General features: G+C 39.9%; 1 protein-coding gene across 5 annotated transcripts in view; it reads left to right on the top strand.

Annotated features, from left to right (window-relative positions):
- Window positions 1-16,401, top strand: part of stxbp5a (syntaxin binding protein 5a (tomosyn)) — a 91,351-nt gene that overhangs the window by 62,778 nt on the left and 12,172 nt on the right. For all 5 annotated transcript variants that reach the window (XM_079642795.1, XM_079642794.1, XM_079642793.1 and 2 more), the window contains exons 9-19: window positions 1,438-1,516; window positions 2,038-2,192; window positions 4,330-4,402; window positions 4,630-4,777; window positions 6,666-6,733; window positions 9,007-9,047; window positions 9,356-9,576; window positions 11,253-11,416; window positions 11,754-11,879; window positions 12,287-12,438; window positions 14,981-15,043. In XM_079642795.1, the coding sequence (XP_079498921.1) occupies window positions 1,438-1,516; window positions 2,038-2,192; window positions 4,330-4,402; window positions 4,630-4,777; window positions 6,666-6,733; window positions 9,007-9,047; window positions 9,356-9,576; window positions 11,253-11,416; window positions 11,754-11,879; window positions 12,287-12,438; window positions 14,981-15,043 (1,290 nt within the window). The remainder of the gene's footprint in view (window positions 1-1,437; window positions 1,517-2,037; window positions 2,193-4,329; window positions 4,403-4,629; window positions 4,778-6,665; window positions 6,734-9,006; window positions 9,048-9,355; window positions 9,577-11,252; window positions 11,417-11,753; window positions 11,880-12,286; window positions 12,439-14,980; window positions 15,044-16,401) is intronic.

Genomic DNA, 16,401 nt, shown 5'->3' with positions numbered 1-16,401 from the left:
ATCAGCAGAGCCATCGTGCAATATACAGGGAGTGATTCTGACACCCCCAGATGCATGATGGTTTTAGCGCACACTACTCAAACATATTTGAAGTACATTGTTTTATCTTAACTTTAATTCATAACCCCACTATCAGTACTTATTGTTATTCATTTCCTTCTTATTTAATTATTTCCTTTTTTCTCTTTACAAATATGTTTTTGCTTTTGTTGTTTATGTTTTTTGTAAAGCAGGTGTTGTATAATTTAAGTTATTTAATGATAATAATGTGGGCAACATTGCTCAAGTTGTTTCTTTGTACCTGATACGAATACTTCTTGGTGTCAAACTTTATCTAAGACTAACCATTCTCTACTTAGCCTATTACATAAAAATGCTCTTAATTCTGTGTTGTCTGATTACTTTGAGGTGTTAGTACAAGTTATACAATACATGATCGCATTGCCTTCAGCTTCCTCTGTCAGTCACATGACCGGCGCTTTACTCATATAAACCCTCCCTACACATGGCTCCCTCATCGTTTCCGCATTTCATTTAGAGGATTATTCTCAGTTCAATTATGGCCTGCCTCTGTTTGCGGCACTTTGTTTCTGCACGTGCATACATTAGTGCCGGTGCTCTGTTTATTTCCTACAGAAAAGCAAGTCTGCTCTTTTGAAGATGCATTTTAATCCATACTCCGCTGTCTCCCCACACACCTACTCACCCCACAGAGCACTTTGACAACTCACCCAGATGAAGGGCGTGGAAGAACTAGACAGAGTGCCACAAATGGACAGAGAGCGTTAGAGTCAGAAAGACGAACAATGAAGGGAATTAAATGAAAGGGAAAACTTCTAACCAGTTGCTCAAGCTGGTTTTGTATGTAGGGGATTGCAGAAAGGATTTCACCACACAGGCTTTTTAATTAGTTGTTTCTCCCACTGCTGCATACTTAATTAGTTCGGTATTTAATGGGCAATTGTGCAAATTCCTTTGACAGGTTTAAGTAAGGCTTATAAGTCCTTCTTTAATTGTCTTTAAGATCTCTGTTATTTAGATGCAATTATTACAAAAGTTATTTATTTTACAGACGTGCCTTGTTGGCCCTTTTATTTTTTTCTCATATTCAGCCCCTTATTTAGCTTTCTGATGTTCATAGGTAGGCACACATACCTGTATGATGAATGGGCACATTTGCCTTCACTCAGACCTCCCTTAAGGTTGGAAAACCCTGATGGCCACGCCCTCTTTGCATGTCCCGGCCCCTACATTTATCTTTATCCTCTATGATGAATTGCCTTTTGTTATTGTCTGGCTACTGTTCACTGCTGCTATTTAAGTGCAGCTCTGAACAGCTTCTACAGAGGGGGGGGGGGGAAAGGAGATGACAGGAGAAACAAGAAGAGAGGAGGTGAAGAGAGATAAACCAAGTAACTTCTGTTTGTTCTATTTTAGGAAAACAGCCCAAGGACGGGAAGAAGCCAGAGCCTTGTAAACCCATTCTCAAAGTAGAGTACAAAACCACTAGAATTGGGTAAGCGCTCTCTCTCTCTCTCTCTCTCTCTCTCTCTCTCTCTCTCTCTCTCTCTCTCTCTCTCTCTAACTGCATAACACACAGGCGCACACGTTTTGCCATTAATATGCCTCATGTTAAAACACATTAATGTCAAAATCAAGGTTATTGGCAGGGGTTAAAAGCTGTGAGTAAAAAATGTACGTGTGCTTCAGACGAGGAGATATGTAGATGTATCACAATCTTCGAATATGAAAAACGTGAAATAGAAAACACCACATGGCACACACTATTTTGGCAGTGTTAAGTCCACTTACGTGAAAATATCTATTAAATTGTAATTTTTTGTCAAGTTTATTTTTTATATTCTTAATTAAGTTAGAGTCCCTATTGGCCTCATCAACAGTATATTGGAGGTATACAAGATTTACAATATAGAGGTGGAAGACCAATCAAAAACTTGTGTTGTCTTTTGTGAATTGCACATATATAAAAAGCCTGTAAAAGGTTTTACTTACTGAGTGTGTGTGTGTATGTTCCAGTGAGCCCTTCATGATCCTGTCTGGTGGTCTCTCCTATGACACGGTGGGCCGGCGGCCATGTTTGACAGTAATGCATGGGAAGAGCACCGCCGTGCTGGAGATGGACTATCCTATCGTAGACTTCCTCACACTGTGTGAGACACCATACGCCAATGGTGAGTTTCTAAATGTGTAACATATGTTATTGTGCATGTCTGAGCATTATATCTGCTGTTATGTAATCACACACACACAAACACACCATTCTATCTTTTTAATTATGTTGAATTGCTTGCCCCTGTGTTAGTGTTTCTGTAATAAATATGAAATTTCCCAAGGGGATGAATCCTGTTCTAGTTTCATTATCCGACACACACACTATTATATTTTCATTTCATCTCCTTGTACGCAATCGCCTCATCTAAATACAATTATTATCTTACTGACTTTATTGTGGAGTCAACAACTAAAACAAGTAGAAGTTGACGGGACAGGTTCCCATACCATTCAGCTCAACTTCTACTTGTTTTAGACTAGTTTAGTACGCATTGGATCCAGTATTCTGTATACGGCACGTAAACATATATTTAAGAACAGTTAAAGAGAGGATTAGTTAGTTACGTAATAATAATAATAGTGACTTCTCACTAGCAACCTGATGTTAACACCCACTGGTTTCATCTGATAATGGACATTACTGGGTCTTTGGATAACACAATGCATATCTGGCTGACAATGTGTATGTGAGCAGCGTTAGTGTAGAGGAGGTGCAAAATCCATGATGATCTGGATGCAATGGGAAAGTAATTTGTAGAACAAGTATCTTAACACATAGTAGAAAAAGCAGCAGACAGGTATAGAATGCAGACAGACTCAGATTAAAACTAATTTAAAGAAACACTGTTTAAGCCATTCTCAGAAAACAAGATTAGATCTCAAACTTGAAGATTGGTACTTAACATCAGTTATAGCAGAAAGTCTCAGTCTTCCTCAGTAGGTTGAGGTTTCCCATAGAAAACTAAGAAAAGCTAATTCATTATGAAGGGCTGAGAAATATATATGAGACATATTACTTCACATCCCTTTTTGCAACTTACCCAAAACATGTCTTCATCATAGAAAAGCTTTTTTTGTTTTGCTGATTGCCTTGTTTGTAATTAGTTAGTATCTTTAGGTAAATCAGGCATGACATCGGCCATTATTAAAATCAAGGAAGAGGTGCTTCAAATGCCTCGTAATAAAAGTGTTATCATTTATAAGGAGAGTTTTCAAGTATTTGGTGCTAAGTACACTGGGGCACATTTTATTTAAGGCAAAATACTTTTTTTAAAGAATAAAGTTTCAAAGCCAGGTGCATGACTGGTGCTATTGTCAACTGCCAATTCCTAAACGGACAAACTGTACAGTGATCTAAAGAGAATGTGAACCACTTGTAGACCAGCGCTGGGGAAGATACATGAGAAGGACAACGAGAGTTGTAGTGAAAACAGTTGTCAAAGTGTTTTAAACATGTGTGTACTCTTGACAGCCCCAGGCATGCTGCTCTAAACGGAAGGAGTAAATCTATAATTTATATTTCAGAATTGTAGCTACTGTCTAAATGTCTGCCATGAAGGCCTGTGCTGTTTTTCCCCAATGAACCGAGAGGAAGCTAAAGGGCTGCAGGCGATTTCAGCTTAGATTTTGTCAAGGTGATCCGTAGCAAAGCATTTAACCCTTGCCAAACATAATAGACACAGCTGGGCAAAACTGATGTAAGCAATTATGCTGCATCCTTCCTGTTTCACCTGACCTCGATGTATACATTGTTTCTTATGTATTGGAAGATGTGTGTGTGTCCCCTTTTATTATTACTTGTTACTTTTAGAATGTTTCATTCCGCAATGCTGGTTTACAAGTCAGTATTTCAGATTCTACCTTCAAAAAAATCAATATCTTAATGTTAAACGTTAACGACATTGTGGTGCATTCGTTTTAGCATTTCATTCAAGACAAAGGTTTAAAAACCACTTCGGGAAATAATCATCCCAAGGTTGAATAAAAAAGCAATTCTAATCTAATTCTACCCAAATCAGACAAATATTTAACCAGAGCTTTATTCCCCACAGACATAAATCACATAGATTAATGAATCTGAAGCAGTAAGCGTTCCTGCCCTCACATCTTCAGGGCACAGATATGGTAATAACATTTGCCATATAAAGTCTGAGGAATTTGTCCCCTGTGGTTTTGGAGATTTCAGGGGATTTCTCCCTCATGAGTTATGACATTACTACAGTAGAAGCCTGGTGAGATGAATGACTTGTTTCGCAGATTTTCAGGAACCTTACGCTGTGGTGGTCCTTCTAGAAAAGGATTTAGTGGTGATCGACCTTGCACAAAATGGGTGAGTCTTACTCTTATTAAACAACTCTTCCTTTGTTTCTTAAATGTGGGCTAAAATGTCACAGTTGGCCTATTAATGCTCATTATCTTTATTGCCTTTATATAGCTTACCTTCATGAATCTTATTCTTCAGTATGCAGGCAGCACTGAATGAGATGAATGCACTGATACTAGGCAGACAGACTAATTGAATTACGAGTGACTTTGTCTGTGCCCTCTCGCTAACAGTTACCCCATATTCGAGAACCCGTATCCTCTGACTATCCATGAGTCTCCTGTGACCTGCTGCGAGTACTTTGCCGACTGCCCTGTGGACCTCATACCTGCACTTTACTCCGTCGGCTCGCGGCAGAAACGACAGGGCTACAGCAAAAAGGTAATTTACAGTATAGGGAAACTCTAATTTTTAGTTTTTCTCACTATCTTGGGAATCTTAATGGAAACAGATTTCACCTATTAATTATATTAGTGGTAAATATCAGATGGAAAGTTTACTGTAATAACAAGTTACCAATTTTATTTTGTAATTTTCGTTAGCCAAATTTGTCACATGTTCTGTTAGGGTGAGTGAAGCAGGCAGGACCCAAATGCAGAATAAACAGAAAAATACCTTTTTATTTCAAGATTATCAGGAACAAACAGAACACTACCTCGTGAACACATTCAACGACAAACAATGAACCAACCATGACAGACAGAAAAAACAGAACTTAAATACACACAAGACTAATCACACAAACAAGACACAGGTGAAGAGGGAGGAGAAAACACAGGGGCACCAGGTGAACACAATCGGGTAATCAGGCAGGAGGGAAAACAGACAGACGGCAACAGGCAAGACAGGGGGTGAACACTCTTCAAAATAAAACATGAAACCAGACAGAAAAAGACACGACACAACACAGACAGATTGTGACATGTTCAACCTGTTGTATTCAGGATATACCATCCTTTCATTTACACCGGCAATTAAATGGAATGTGTTTAAACTAAGTGTACTAACTGAACAATATTGCTCGTTTCAGTAACATTTGAAGAACTAAAGATATCCTCTTTAGCCTCTGCTGTGATTAGAGCTTGTTAGTGAATGTTAGCATGCTAAGGTTAAGGTAGTACTTGATAAACATGTTGGCATGCTGATGCATTTAGCTCAAAGTTTTGTTGTGCCATTTGTAGGTTCGGCCGCTAACATGGCTGTAGACTTTTAATCTTTTTCCAATAGTTAGTACCAAATTACATTATTATTTCTGGGAAATATTGAAGTTGGATGAATGTGAATCATTGTTTGAAACTATTTCCAAGCAGAAAATACAAATCTTTAGTTTTTAAGTAAAATAAAATAATCACCCCTCGATCTAATAACTCTTTCAGCATACCTTCCATGGTATAATTATGATGCATAACAGAGTAAAGTACTCCAAGGTTGAAATGTTTCTTAATGTTGTTCTGGATAGCAGTGTTTTATAAGAGCTAAATGTCTAAATTTGAATTGTAAATGTCCCATACTACAACACCCTCTAACCATCTTAGCGTACTCCAAGAACAACAAGGTTTCATGAAAAGGACACATACATGCATACTTTTGCTACAAAGTGCATACAGCATAAATCATTTTAGTGGTAAAATGTATTTCTTAATGTTTCTCTAAAGCCAAACAAACTATAATAAAATAGTATCATATTACCTAACATCATCCCTTCTCTTTGTACACCTCCTCTCTGGTCTCATCCTCTTCTTCAACTCCTGTATTATCTAAGACAGACCCCCTGCTCTTTAAGCCATTATGTATGCCTATGTTCTTTTCTCTGTTGCCTTGTTCTAGCTTGTTCTGTGGGAAATGTCAGCATGTACTGACCCAAACTGCCGGCCTAGCTGCTGCGATTTCCTCCCTTTTTTTGTTAAGCAAAAGCCTGGCTGAGCTGCGGGAGGGCATTCTCACATAAAGATCACCATGAGTCATCCTGATGACCTTTGTATGTGTCAACGTGTTCAAAGCCAAACCCCCCGCCAACACACACGCCCCTCTCAGACGAAGACACACACTCCTTGACGTGTATAATGTATAATTGCAAGACACACTGCGGCACAAAGGATCCCTGCATTTCTTTTCTTCATGCACAGTCACACATGTGCAGTTTCATCATGTCATCTCTTTCCAAAATCAATGTCTCTGTTGACGCCTTGTTTATTGACATAGCTGTGCTCTCTACCTGTGGTTTCTCATCTGCTCTAATGTACTGTGTGTGTGTCTGCTGTCTATCCAGGAATGGCCTATTAGTGGTGGAAACTGGGGTCAAGGCACACAGAGCTACCCAGAGATCATCATCACTGGGTAAGACAAGTCTGATTTCATTAGCATTATTGTTATGGTCCTGCTGCAACTCAATTACTTTCACCTTTCCTGCACTGTCAGGGCTCCACAGCAAAGCGTTTGTCTTACAATATTTACTGTAGGTCTTTATATATTCCAATCATGTGCACTTCGCTCCATTTTAATGTTTATTATCCCGCTCTAAGCTGTCGACAAGGGGAGTAGGGGCGTTTTTAACAGAACACACGCACTGAAGAATTGACATTGAGGTATGGGTTTGGCAGGAGGAGGCTTTCATTCCTCTCCTTCCTCTCTCTCTCTCTCTCTCCTCACCCCTACATGCCCCTATTATTATTCTGTACAGGCTTCTCTCTCTTTTTAAGAGTGCCACTGCACACAACAAATATTCCTCTTTCATTCCACTCAGCTGAATTGGCAACAAAATGATAAGGGGTGAGGGAGAAAATGGCAACGAAAATACACTTTGTTTATGACTCTGTGGCACCAGTGGAGAAGCTGCCCAGCTCAACACTGCTATTAAGAAATCCTGTGTAGATTTTATTATTTTTAGGAAAATAGGCAAAGTGGATGTTCTGTTAGTACGAAAATTAACTCTAAGTAGCCAAAAATGACATCTTAGCATTACACCAATATGTTTTTGGAACCTGACGGCAGGGGTTTGCTTCCATTCAGCCACTAAAGCTTAAGTGAAGTCTGCCACTGATGTTTGGGGATACAGCGTAGAGGCTTTTACTGTAGTTGGTAATCCAACTCAGGTGTCTGATGGGGTAAAGGTCAGGGGCCTCATTTATAAACATTGCGTACGCTCAAAAGATGGCGTACGCCAGTTTCTAAGCAATCTTTTTAGATTTATAAAAAACAAACTTGAAGGAAAAATGTGCGGTCCTCCACGCACTCTGACCCATCCGTACGCGGTACGCACAACAACGGGAGAGACGAGAGACTGCGACACCGTTGGCAGAAGGAAGAATGGAGAGAAATATGTGGAAATAATACCATAAATATAATGTTACCTCTCATGTATCATATATGAAGAATTAATTCGCAAAAATGGATTGAAGCCAATGATTAAACAAACGCCTGGTTGAGACTCCTCAGTGCACACACAAACTTAACTTCAAGAAATAAGTATATATACGGATATGTTATTGAAAACCACTTAGAATATGTTGTCTTAATGTTATGACATGTATTCTCATAAATGATGCGGTAAGCAGGAGGACAGAATTACGTCTAAACTGAAGCCGTTTTGTATTTCTATAGGTTGTATAGATACGAGCATGGTTTTATATACTATCATGTTTAATCGTGTTTCATGCCGTTTGCTAAGACTTGATAAGTCACTCTTAAAACACAGGAGGTATGGAAACTAAGAACATATATATTTGGTAGATTTGGCAGCTGATATAACTCAACACATTTGTTTTATTTCATTTAAGTGGTGGATAGAGTTGGGGGGTTGAGACACACAGGCTGCAGTGGAGACAGCTGGAACACAAAACACCAAATAAAAATAAATACAATTAATTGACTCCACTCCGCAGGGATCCCCCGACACTGCCTAAGGAAGGTTATGTGTATTTTGTCATTAACTTTTTTCGGACCACTTATTTATTTATTTTGGTGACGAGCTCCATGCTGCTACTCTGGTTCAAACTGCATCCACCAAACAATGTGATTTATCTCCACCTCCCCAAAAGAACCAAAATCTGACACGGTGTGAAATGTCTTTTTTAGCTGTTCTGTCCTCATTTCGTGCGATGATCTTCATGCAGCCGCAAAGCTTTATAAATGAGGCCCCAGGGCTTTTCTCTAGCAAGTCAAATATTTAAGAGAGAATTCATTTCCTCATTCATTGTGCATGTAGGCATTGTCATTTTGAGAAAGGATGTACTCCAAACTGTTGCCACAACATTGTCGAAGGAGTTGAACTTATTGGGCCGAGACAAAAACATTGAAAAAGCAGTAGGACAAAAAAAAAAAGGGTGGACATATATTATTCTTACTGGTTACCTCTTGTCTAAAAAATCCAACTAAAACTATGAAAGTATTTTTAGTTAAATCCTCCCAAAGAGGAGATTTGTGTTAAATATGAATTGTGGACACAATATTCAGTTAATATTTGTTTTATTTGGATTTACTACCTGCCTTCAATTGATATTACTGAGTTATTTTTTGGCTGCAAATCTTATGAAAAGTGAGGAAACAGACAAAAGAACGCAGACTGAAAATGCACCCGCCTTGTATACTTATTTCCTCTCTTTAATTCCCAGGCATGCTGATGGGGCTGTGAAGTTCTGGGATGCCTCTGCAAGTGAGTTCTCTCATTGGCTTAGCGCTGCTTATGCTTCCACAATTATAGATATTGTAATATATCGTTCAGTACAGGGGAAGGAAACCACTTTAAAAACTAATATTGAAATGCTTTTTTCATTAAACTTGACTGAACTGGAGCACCGGCTTTCGCACAGTCGACATAAACAAAACAAGTATTGCTTGGATTAAGTCAGAATGAATAATTATTTCAATTGTGTACTCTGAAATCATATTATTTATAGTCATATTTGAAAGAGTTTTCCTGCATTGCCACTGATGCCTTCCTCTTTTCTCTTTTGTTCCTAGTGATGCTCCAGGTGCTCTATAAACTCAAAACAGCCAAGGTTTTTGACAGAAACAGGTCCAAGGAGGACAAGGGCAGCACCGAGACGTCAGATGAAGACCCCTTCGCCATTCAGATCATGGCCTGGTGCCCTGAGAGCAGGATGCTGTGTGTGGCCGGGGTGTCAGCGAACATTATCATCTACCGCTTCAGCAAACTGGAAGTAACTACCGAGGTGGTGCAGGTGGGTCACTGTTATAATCTGGGTGAACACATCTCATCTCGTCTCATTTTTATTGTAAGAACCTTGCAACCATCCAAGCATGGATACAAAAAAAAAGACATAATTGTACGTTTCCTTCAAGAATACATTCATCAGAATACCTTTGTTCGTCCCACAGAGGGGACATTTACATTTGTTACAGCAGAAAAGAGCCGAAGAAAGCTTAATGTTAACTTGGAAGGATGCATACAAATAAAAAATTAAATACAAAATTAAAAAAATATTAAAGATAACAAATAATTTTTTTTTTTTTTTTTTACAAAATGCACATCCTGTCACAGTTCTGAAGATACAACAGCCAGGTATATAATGCACAGTTATTAGCGGCATTGCATGATTAGCTTTTTTTGGTAATGTTTTTGCTGTAAACCCTCACTTTCTCTTACGTTTAAAGATGTTGAGACATATGCACACACCAAGTCAGATCTGCCTCGTCAAAGGCAGTATGGTTGCCATGCCAACAGACGAAGCAGTGAACAAGCAAAGCATTATAATCTGCCTTGATTGCGACGTAAATGCTCACGGGGGCGTGATGTTGTTAAATTACACACTGTAAAGAGAAATGCTGTTTAATCCGTGTGAGAAATGCTCACAGCGAGACGGTGCGTGCACACTGTATACGCTGAGTGTATACTTTTCAATGGAGCAGTGGAGTGTTAAATTGGTAACGAGCAAAATACTTTAATTTTGGCAGTATTTTTCTCCCAAGCGATCACTACCGTGGTGTTATTGCTCACAACAATCTGGAGACAGAGATCACTTGTCAATCAAAGTGCGTGGGAGTGATGTGATTTGCTTTTTCCCTGCAGGTTTGCAAATTAATCTGAATGTTTTAGCTGTTGGTGCCTTTTGAATGTGTTATTTTTGTTTTTCCAAATACTTTTTTCTCACAGCAAAGATTTATCACGAATCTCTAGAGTTCAAGTGTCTTGCAACAGTAGACTGATTCAAATCAGCCACCTTCCTGTTGGAAGTGTTTTCTATGGATGACTGCCAGTGAGCGCTGATGCATGTGTCAGAGAAGATTTCAGGCGTTTTTATCCTACGCTTCAAGTGCGACTGGGATGTGGATCAGGACTAGATATGCACTTGCTGGCAGCTGTAATTAGGAGAGCAGCTTTCTTCCCCACAAGGTCAAACACCTCCATAACCTTGCAGAAATGAAGGTAGAGGAAGACAGAGGCAGGCGGGAGTGAGAATCTGAAGATCACTCTTCACTCCCACATATCAGTGGGGCTAATGAGACTGACAGAATGCAAAAGAGAGAAGCTTATCATCATTGTGTGAGTTTAGGTGGTGTTTGTGTGTGTGTGTGGCTATGTGAAGGCGGGGGTTGCAGAGAAGTAGCCTGAAGGAGGACTCAGAAGGAACTTAATTCTTCAGCATCGGAGGACCTCTTTGACTCTCAATCTGCCTACACACACAAGCACACGCACGTCAAACAAATCTCTATTATCAAAGTGACTATGTGGATGTCACTCCCTGTCACATGACTATTATCATGCTCAGAGGAATTCACAAAGAAATGTTGTTTACAGCTCTGTCTGCTTTTATCATGATTTCAATGTTTTCTTATACAAATCTGCTAAAATCGTTCTCTTACACCTGTGTTTTGGTGTGTGTGTTGTCTCATACAGTTACTAGAGGTGCGAATGCAGTACGAGCTGAACGACATAGAGTCTCCTGACGGGGGAGAACCGGCGCTTCCCACCCCCGGTGCCTCCCCTCAGACAAGCGGCCCACCGTCACACCCCTCCACCAGCAGCAACAACTCTGACGGAGGCAACATGCCCTGCCTCAAGTATGAAACACACACACATACAAACACACTCATTACATAAACTCTCAGAAGCGCCAGCAGCACTTGCACACATTCTCATACACACAAGAGTCTTGGCTTTTGCTTCAAGCACTCTTTCACAGACTCAGTCAACGCCTGAAGCATTCTCAGCCACGGCCCCCCCCGTTACCCCCCTTGCAGCCTCTCATGCCAGACTCTCAACACACAACGGCTTCACAACTGCGGCTGCAGCCCTTTGGTATTCTGTTTTTTAATGTGTCTCTATCTCTCGTTTTCTCCTCCTTTCTGTATCTCTCCCTGTCTGTACTACCCTCTCTACACTCTGTCATCTCTCCAGAGTGCGCAGTACTCCTTTAAAGCAGTCTGCAGGCTACCAGGTAGATTTGGTGGTCCAGTTAGTGTGGGTGAGTGGAGAGCCCCCGCAGCAGATCACAAGTCTGGCGCTCAATTCCTCCTACGGTCTGTAAGTATGCATGCAGGATCATCTTAGTCAAGACTAGAACCAGGGCTTTTTTATGAAAGTGCTCACTATTCATCCTAGTTATTTTAATAGCATGACTTAAATTTATAAAGGCAATCTAATAAAGTGAAAATATGCAAAGTGAAAAAGCAATTTAGCAGTTCAAGCAGCAACTGCTCGAGGCTTCAAAGACAACCAGGCCTGTCAACACAAATTATGAATTCCAAGAAAATGTTGTTTCCAGCTGTTCTATGACCTGACTACCGTGTTTTTAGCTCTAAATCACATCTCATGACCATATATATCTACAATCCACTTCTACATTTTCCTCTGACCTTTCATCTTTTTTCTCTACCTTTCCTTCACCTGCTTCTCCCACTTCCTGTCCGGCTCTGTCCCCCCCTCCCCAGTGTGGTGTTTGGCAACAGTAACGGTCTGGCAGTGGTGGACTACGTCCAGAAGACGGTAGTGCTCAACTTGGGGACGGTGGAGCTTTATGGCTCCAACGACCCTTACCAGAGACAGCCCCGCTCGCCAAGAAAGACACGACAGCCCTCTGGAGGTAATTGGGAAAAGGGAAAAGAAGGAACATAGTTAGAAGAGGGATTAACTTGTTTTAGCTTTCTTACCATTGCAGCCACATGACATGCTGTTGTTTTATTTCCTCAGCTTACAAAGCAAACATTTAAGATATTTTTGCCCACACTCAAAAGCTAGATGGCTGAACATTATCTTTGAAATACCTCTCGGAGAAGTACTCGTCTCAAAGACCCGTTTTTTTTTATTTTTATACACTAAACAACCAACGTTTTAAAACCCACATCTATATACCCACCCAACCACACACAAACATCGACTGCATATCTATTTTTCCAGCCCAACTAGCTCAAATTGCTTATCCTTCAGAAATACTTCACTTGATTGTTTAGCCTCCCACCTCCAGTTCTTTATTCAATATGTTTTCTGCCATTAAGTTGAAATTGTGTCTCAGCATCTGTCTATGCTGAGCTGAATCATGATCTGCAGATCTTGCGTATGTCTTGATGGCAAATGGCAAATATTGGGGGACCAACAACCACAATAAGCTGAGCTCAGCAACAACCATATGAAGCAACAAACTCACGGCAGGCTTAGGGATATTTGGAAAATAACTCCTGGAATGCATTGAAAACAACAATCATTTGTATTCAAGGTTGATTTTCAGCAAAGCTCTGGGTTAGAATTATAATCATTCTTTTCGTAAACATTATGACTAATTATAAGTAACCCCACAGGGCCAAACATCCATGAACTGATCTGTAAACTGAAACAAATATGAAAATGAATGAAGTCATATAGAGCAAAAGCACACATGAAATTAAAAATGGCGAACGCACAACAAATAACAACACAAAAACAAACTCTTCTTCTGTCTATCCTCTCATTCTTCTTCTTCTTCTCTCTCGCTCTCACCTTCTCATTCACACACACACTCATCCAGCCCATCCCTTTTACACACATTGCCACTGCAGGCTCATGCTACCACTGATAGCTAATAAGGTGCTTACCTTATGGACACACTGCCACCCTGTGTAAGATGATGGCAGTGCAGCTACGTAGAGGATGCCGCAGTGTCATGACGATGCAATGACCACACTTAAGCAAAGGTTCGATGGATGAATTAGTAAGCTTTGGATGTTGAGCGATTTCTTTTTGATGTTTGCGTTTATTTAAGCACAGATTCGCTTTTCATGCAGGCAAACCAATGTACACAGAACCACACAAAGACTGGCAAATACACAAACACGTGCAAATTAGTATACACTCGGAGCATCTGGTGTCACTGACTGGAGAGCAGTGGGCTGGCACCTGTCAGAGCTTGGCGACAGTGAGCAGTAATCAGGGATCCAGCTGTGCTTCTCTTCCAACAGGGACTGCTGTATGCTTGGCTTTCTGCCTCACACGACAACATGACAAAAAGCCACGTGGTAAACTAATGATTCCGACGTTGAAATGGAAAGAAGCATTCAATTAAATTCAATCTTTATTTCAGACTCAAGGTCCTTATCACATACAAAATACACTACAATAAATAAGATTAAAAAGCTAAACAAAAAAACAGATGAAAAACATAAAATCAGTCCAATTACAGCTAGCCACACATACAGTATGTGCTCACTGTCTGTAGAGGCTGTTGCCCCAATGTCTCCAAATCATGGAAGAGAACCGAGTAGAACTCTTCACAGGGTTAATTAAAATTGAGATAAATTGTCAGTCTTCTAGGCGACACATGAATTTGTACATTACATTTCTTAAAAGGGCTTGACAGTTAGGTACCCCCAAGTTTACAAACAGCTGGCTGGCACTGTGCCATCTTGGTACCCTCATCAGCAACAACATTAAGGATGCATAATGTTTTATATGTTAAAACCAACAGACACAGAGTTGCTGGTGGAAGATGTTCCATTTGGACTACTGAACTGGCCTACCTGGATAAGGCCAAGGTGACCAAATTGTCAGGGCCTCACCCTGGCTCTTACATACTAAATGTCACTCAAAGAGACATCTACCTTGTAGGATGAGACTCAAAATGACCAAAAAGAGAGGCAGAAAGACTACAAAGACACCAAAACTACAACTTAACAAATGCACAGTGACATTAATAGAAAACAGCCTCAACCATACTGACGATGAAACGGTGAACTAAATCAAACCAAAAACAAAATGACCACAAAGAGACACAAAACAACTAAGAGGAGCTGCAAAAGAGCTGCAAGACTCACAATTATTGCAAATACATAGGGACACAAAGCAACCGCGTAAAGAGACAAAACAACCACAACAAATTATAACAAAAAGAGACCCAAACCATTAAAAGAGATGTAGGCAACATGATGGGGCCTTATATATATAAAATTGCCCATAATACGTGTATGCTCATGTTTGTACTTATGCGTAGTTAATTCCCCTTAAAGCATAAAGCAATACAGATTTGATACCTGAGGTTCTCTCTGCAGAGTTATATTACAAAGTAAAACAGGGCTGTGTTATACTCTCACTGAATGAATACCTCAATGGTTCTAGCTGTATGATGTATGAATTTAATTTTGTGATTTCTGCTGCAGGTCTGTGTGACATCAACGAGGGCTCGGCCACATCAGAGGACCGCTGCAAGTCCCCTACTTCAGGTAAAATGTCCTTCTTTTTAAGAGAAAAAACCGAAGCAGGGGCTTTGTGTTATCGAGAAGCAAAAGCCAAATAGTAAACCAGTTAAAAAATAAACGTATTAAACCATGTATTTGAATGCACAAAGATAATTGGTTAGGGAGATCAGTGTTTCAAAAGAGCCTCTGCCTTTAATAGTGTTTTATTGAAAGTGTTGCTCATCAAACTGGAACCACACAGACAGGTTTTTGTTGAACCATAAAATTGTCTTGCTGCTAATTTCATTCTCTCCCAGTCTTTTGAAATGCGCTGTTTGAGTTTATTACCATACATTTATGGGTTTTTAAGAATATTTTTCTCATCTGTGCATGCATTCCTTTACCACTTTGCAGTGTTCAATAGACAGGAATACATTTGTTTTAATCTCAAATGATATCCTGGACAGCTGGGCTTTAGGCTGTAAATGTATCTAATCCCCACGATTGCTAATACAGTGTGACAGCAAAAGGCCCAGACACACCGGCCCGAAATCGGCAGTAAATGGGAGTCGGGCCGAACATGAATCATTTAAAACTATAAAAATTCAACCTGAAGGACCTTGGGTATTTTCATATACTGACTGCATATTTGTGTAGTATAGTTATTCCAGAGTTAAATGTGTAATATCAGTTGCGATCTGATGTGAATTAACTTGGATTTTGAGCAGGGATCTTATTTCAATTAAACATTGAATTTATATGGGTGCTAAAGCAGTTCTGTTCCGCAGATTAAAATATTAAGCAGTTTTCATATCACTGCTGCAAACCAACAAAATCCATTTTCACTTTCTGCCACAGCAATATGTACAGTGTTGCAACAGGAAAAATGTTCCTTTGCTCTTTAACTCGCCTCCATCTTAATCTACGTCATTAGTATTTAAGCTAGGTGCTTGGAGTAGGAACAGCCCAGATCCATCTCATTAGAGGTAACTTGGCACTGAAATAAGGAGCTTTTTAAAAAGGTCAGACAGAAAAACAAATCTCAAAGTCGGGAGTGCTGCTGCAGGTGTGAAGAGTGTCCCTGCCCCCCCGCCTGGTGCCACCAGACTGTGGTCTGATACATCTGTCTGCTCTGCATTATTCATAGGCCAGAGAGAGAGATGAGGTGCCTCCCTGCGAAAAAATCTGCCAGTCATGTAGTCTAGGGATACGCTTTTTTTTCTGTCTAATCTCAAAGTCTGCCAGTGGAAGATAATAATTTAGATTTCTTTTTTTATGCAGTTCCACCTGTTTTACCTTGAAATCAGTTTCAGTTTGATGAATGTAGACTCTGTTAGTGCAGGGGAGTGTAATATTGTTCAAGAAGTTCATTGGAATAGTTTGATTTGAAATAACTCAAATTG

Source organism: Notothenia rossii, assembly GCF_949606895.1.
Source record: "Notothenia rossii genome assembly, chromosome: 8".
NCBI lineage: Eukaryota > Metazoa > Chordata > Actinopteri > Perciformes > Nototheniidae > Notothenia > Notothenia rossii.
Note: the sequence above shows the minus strand (reverse complement) of the source record. Positions and strands in the feature narration are given on the sequence as shown.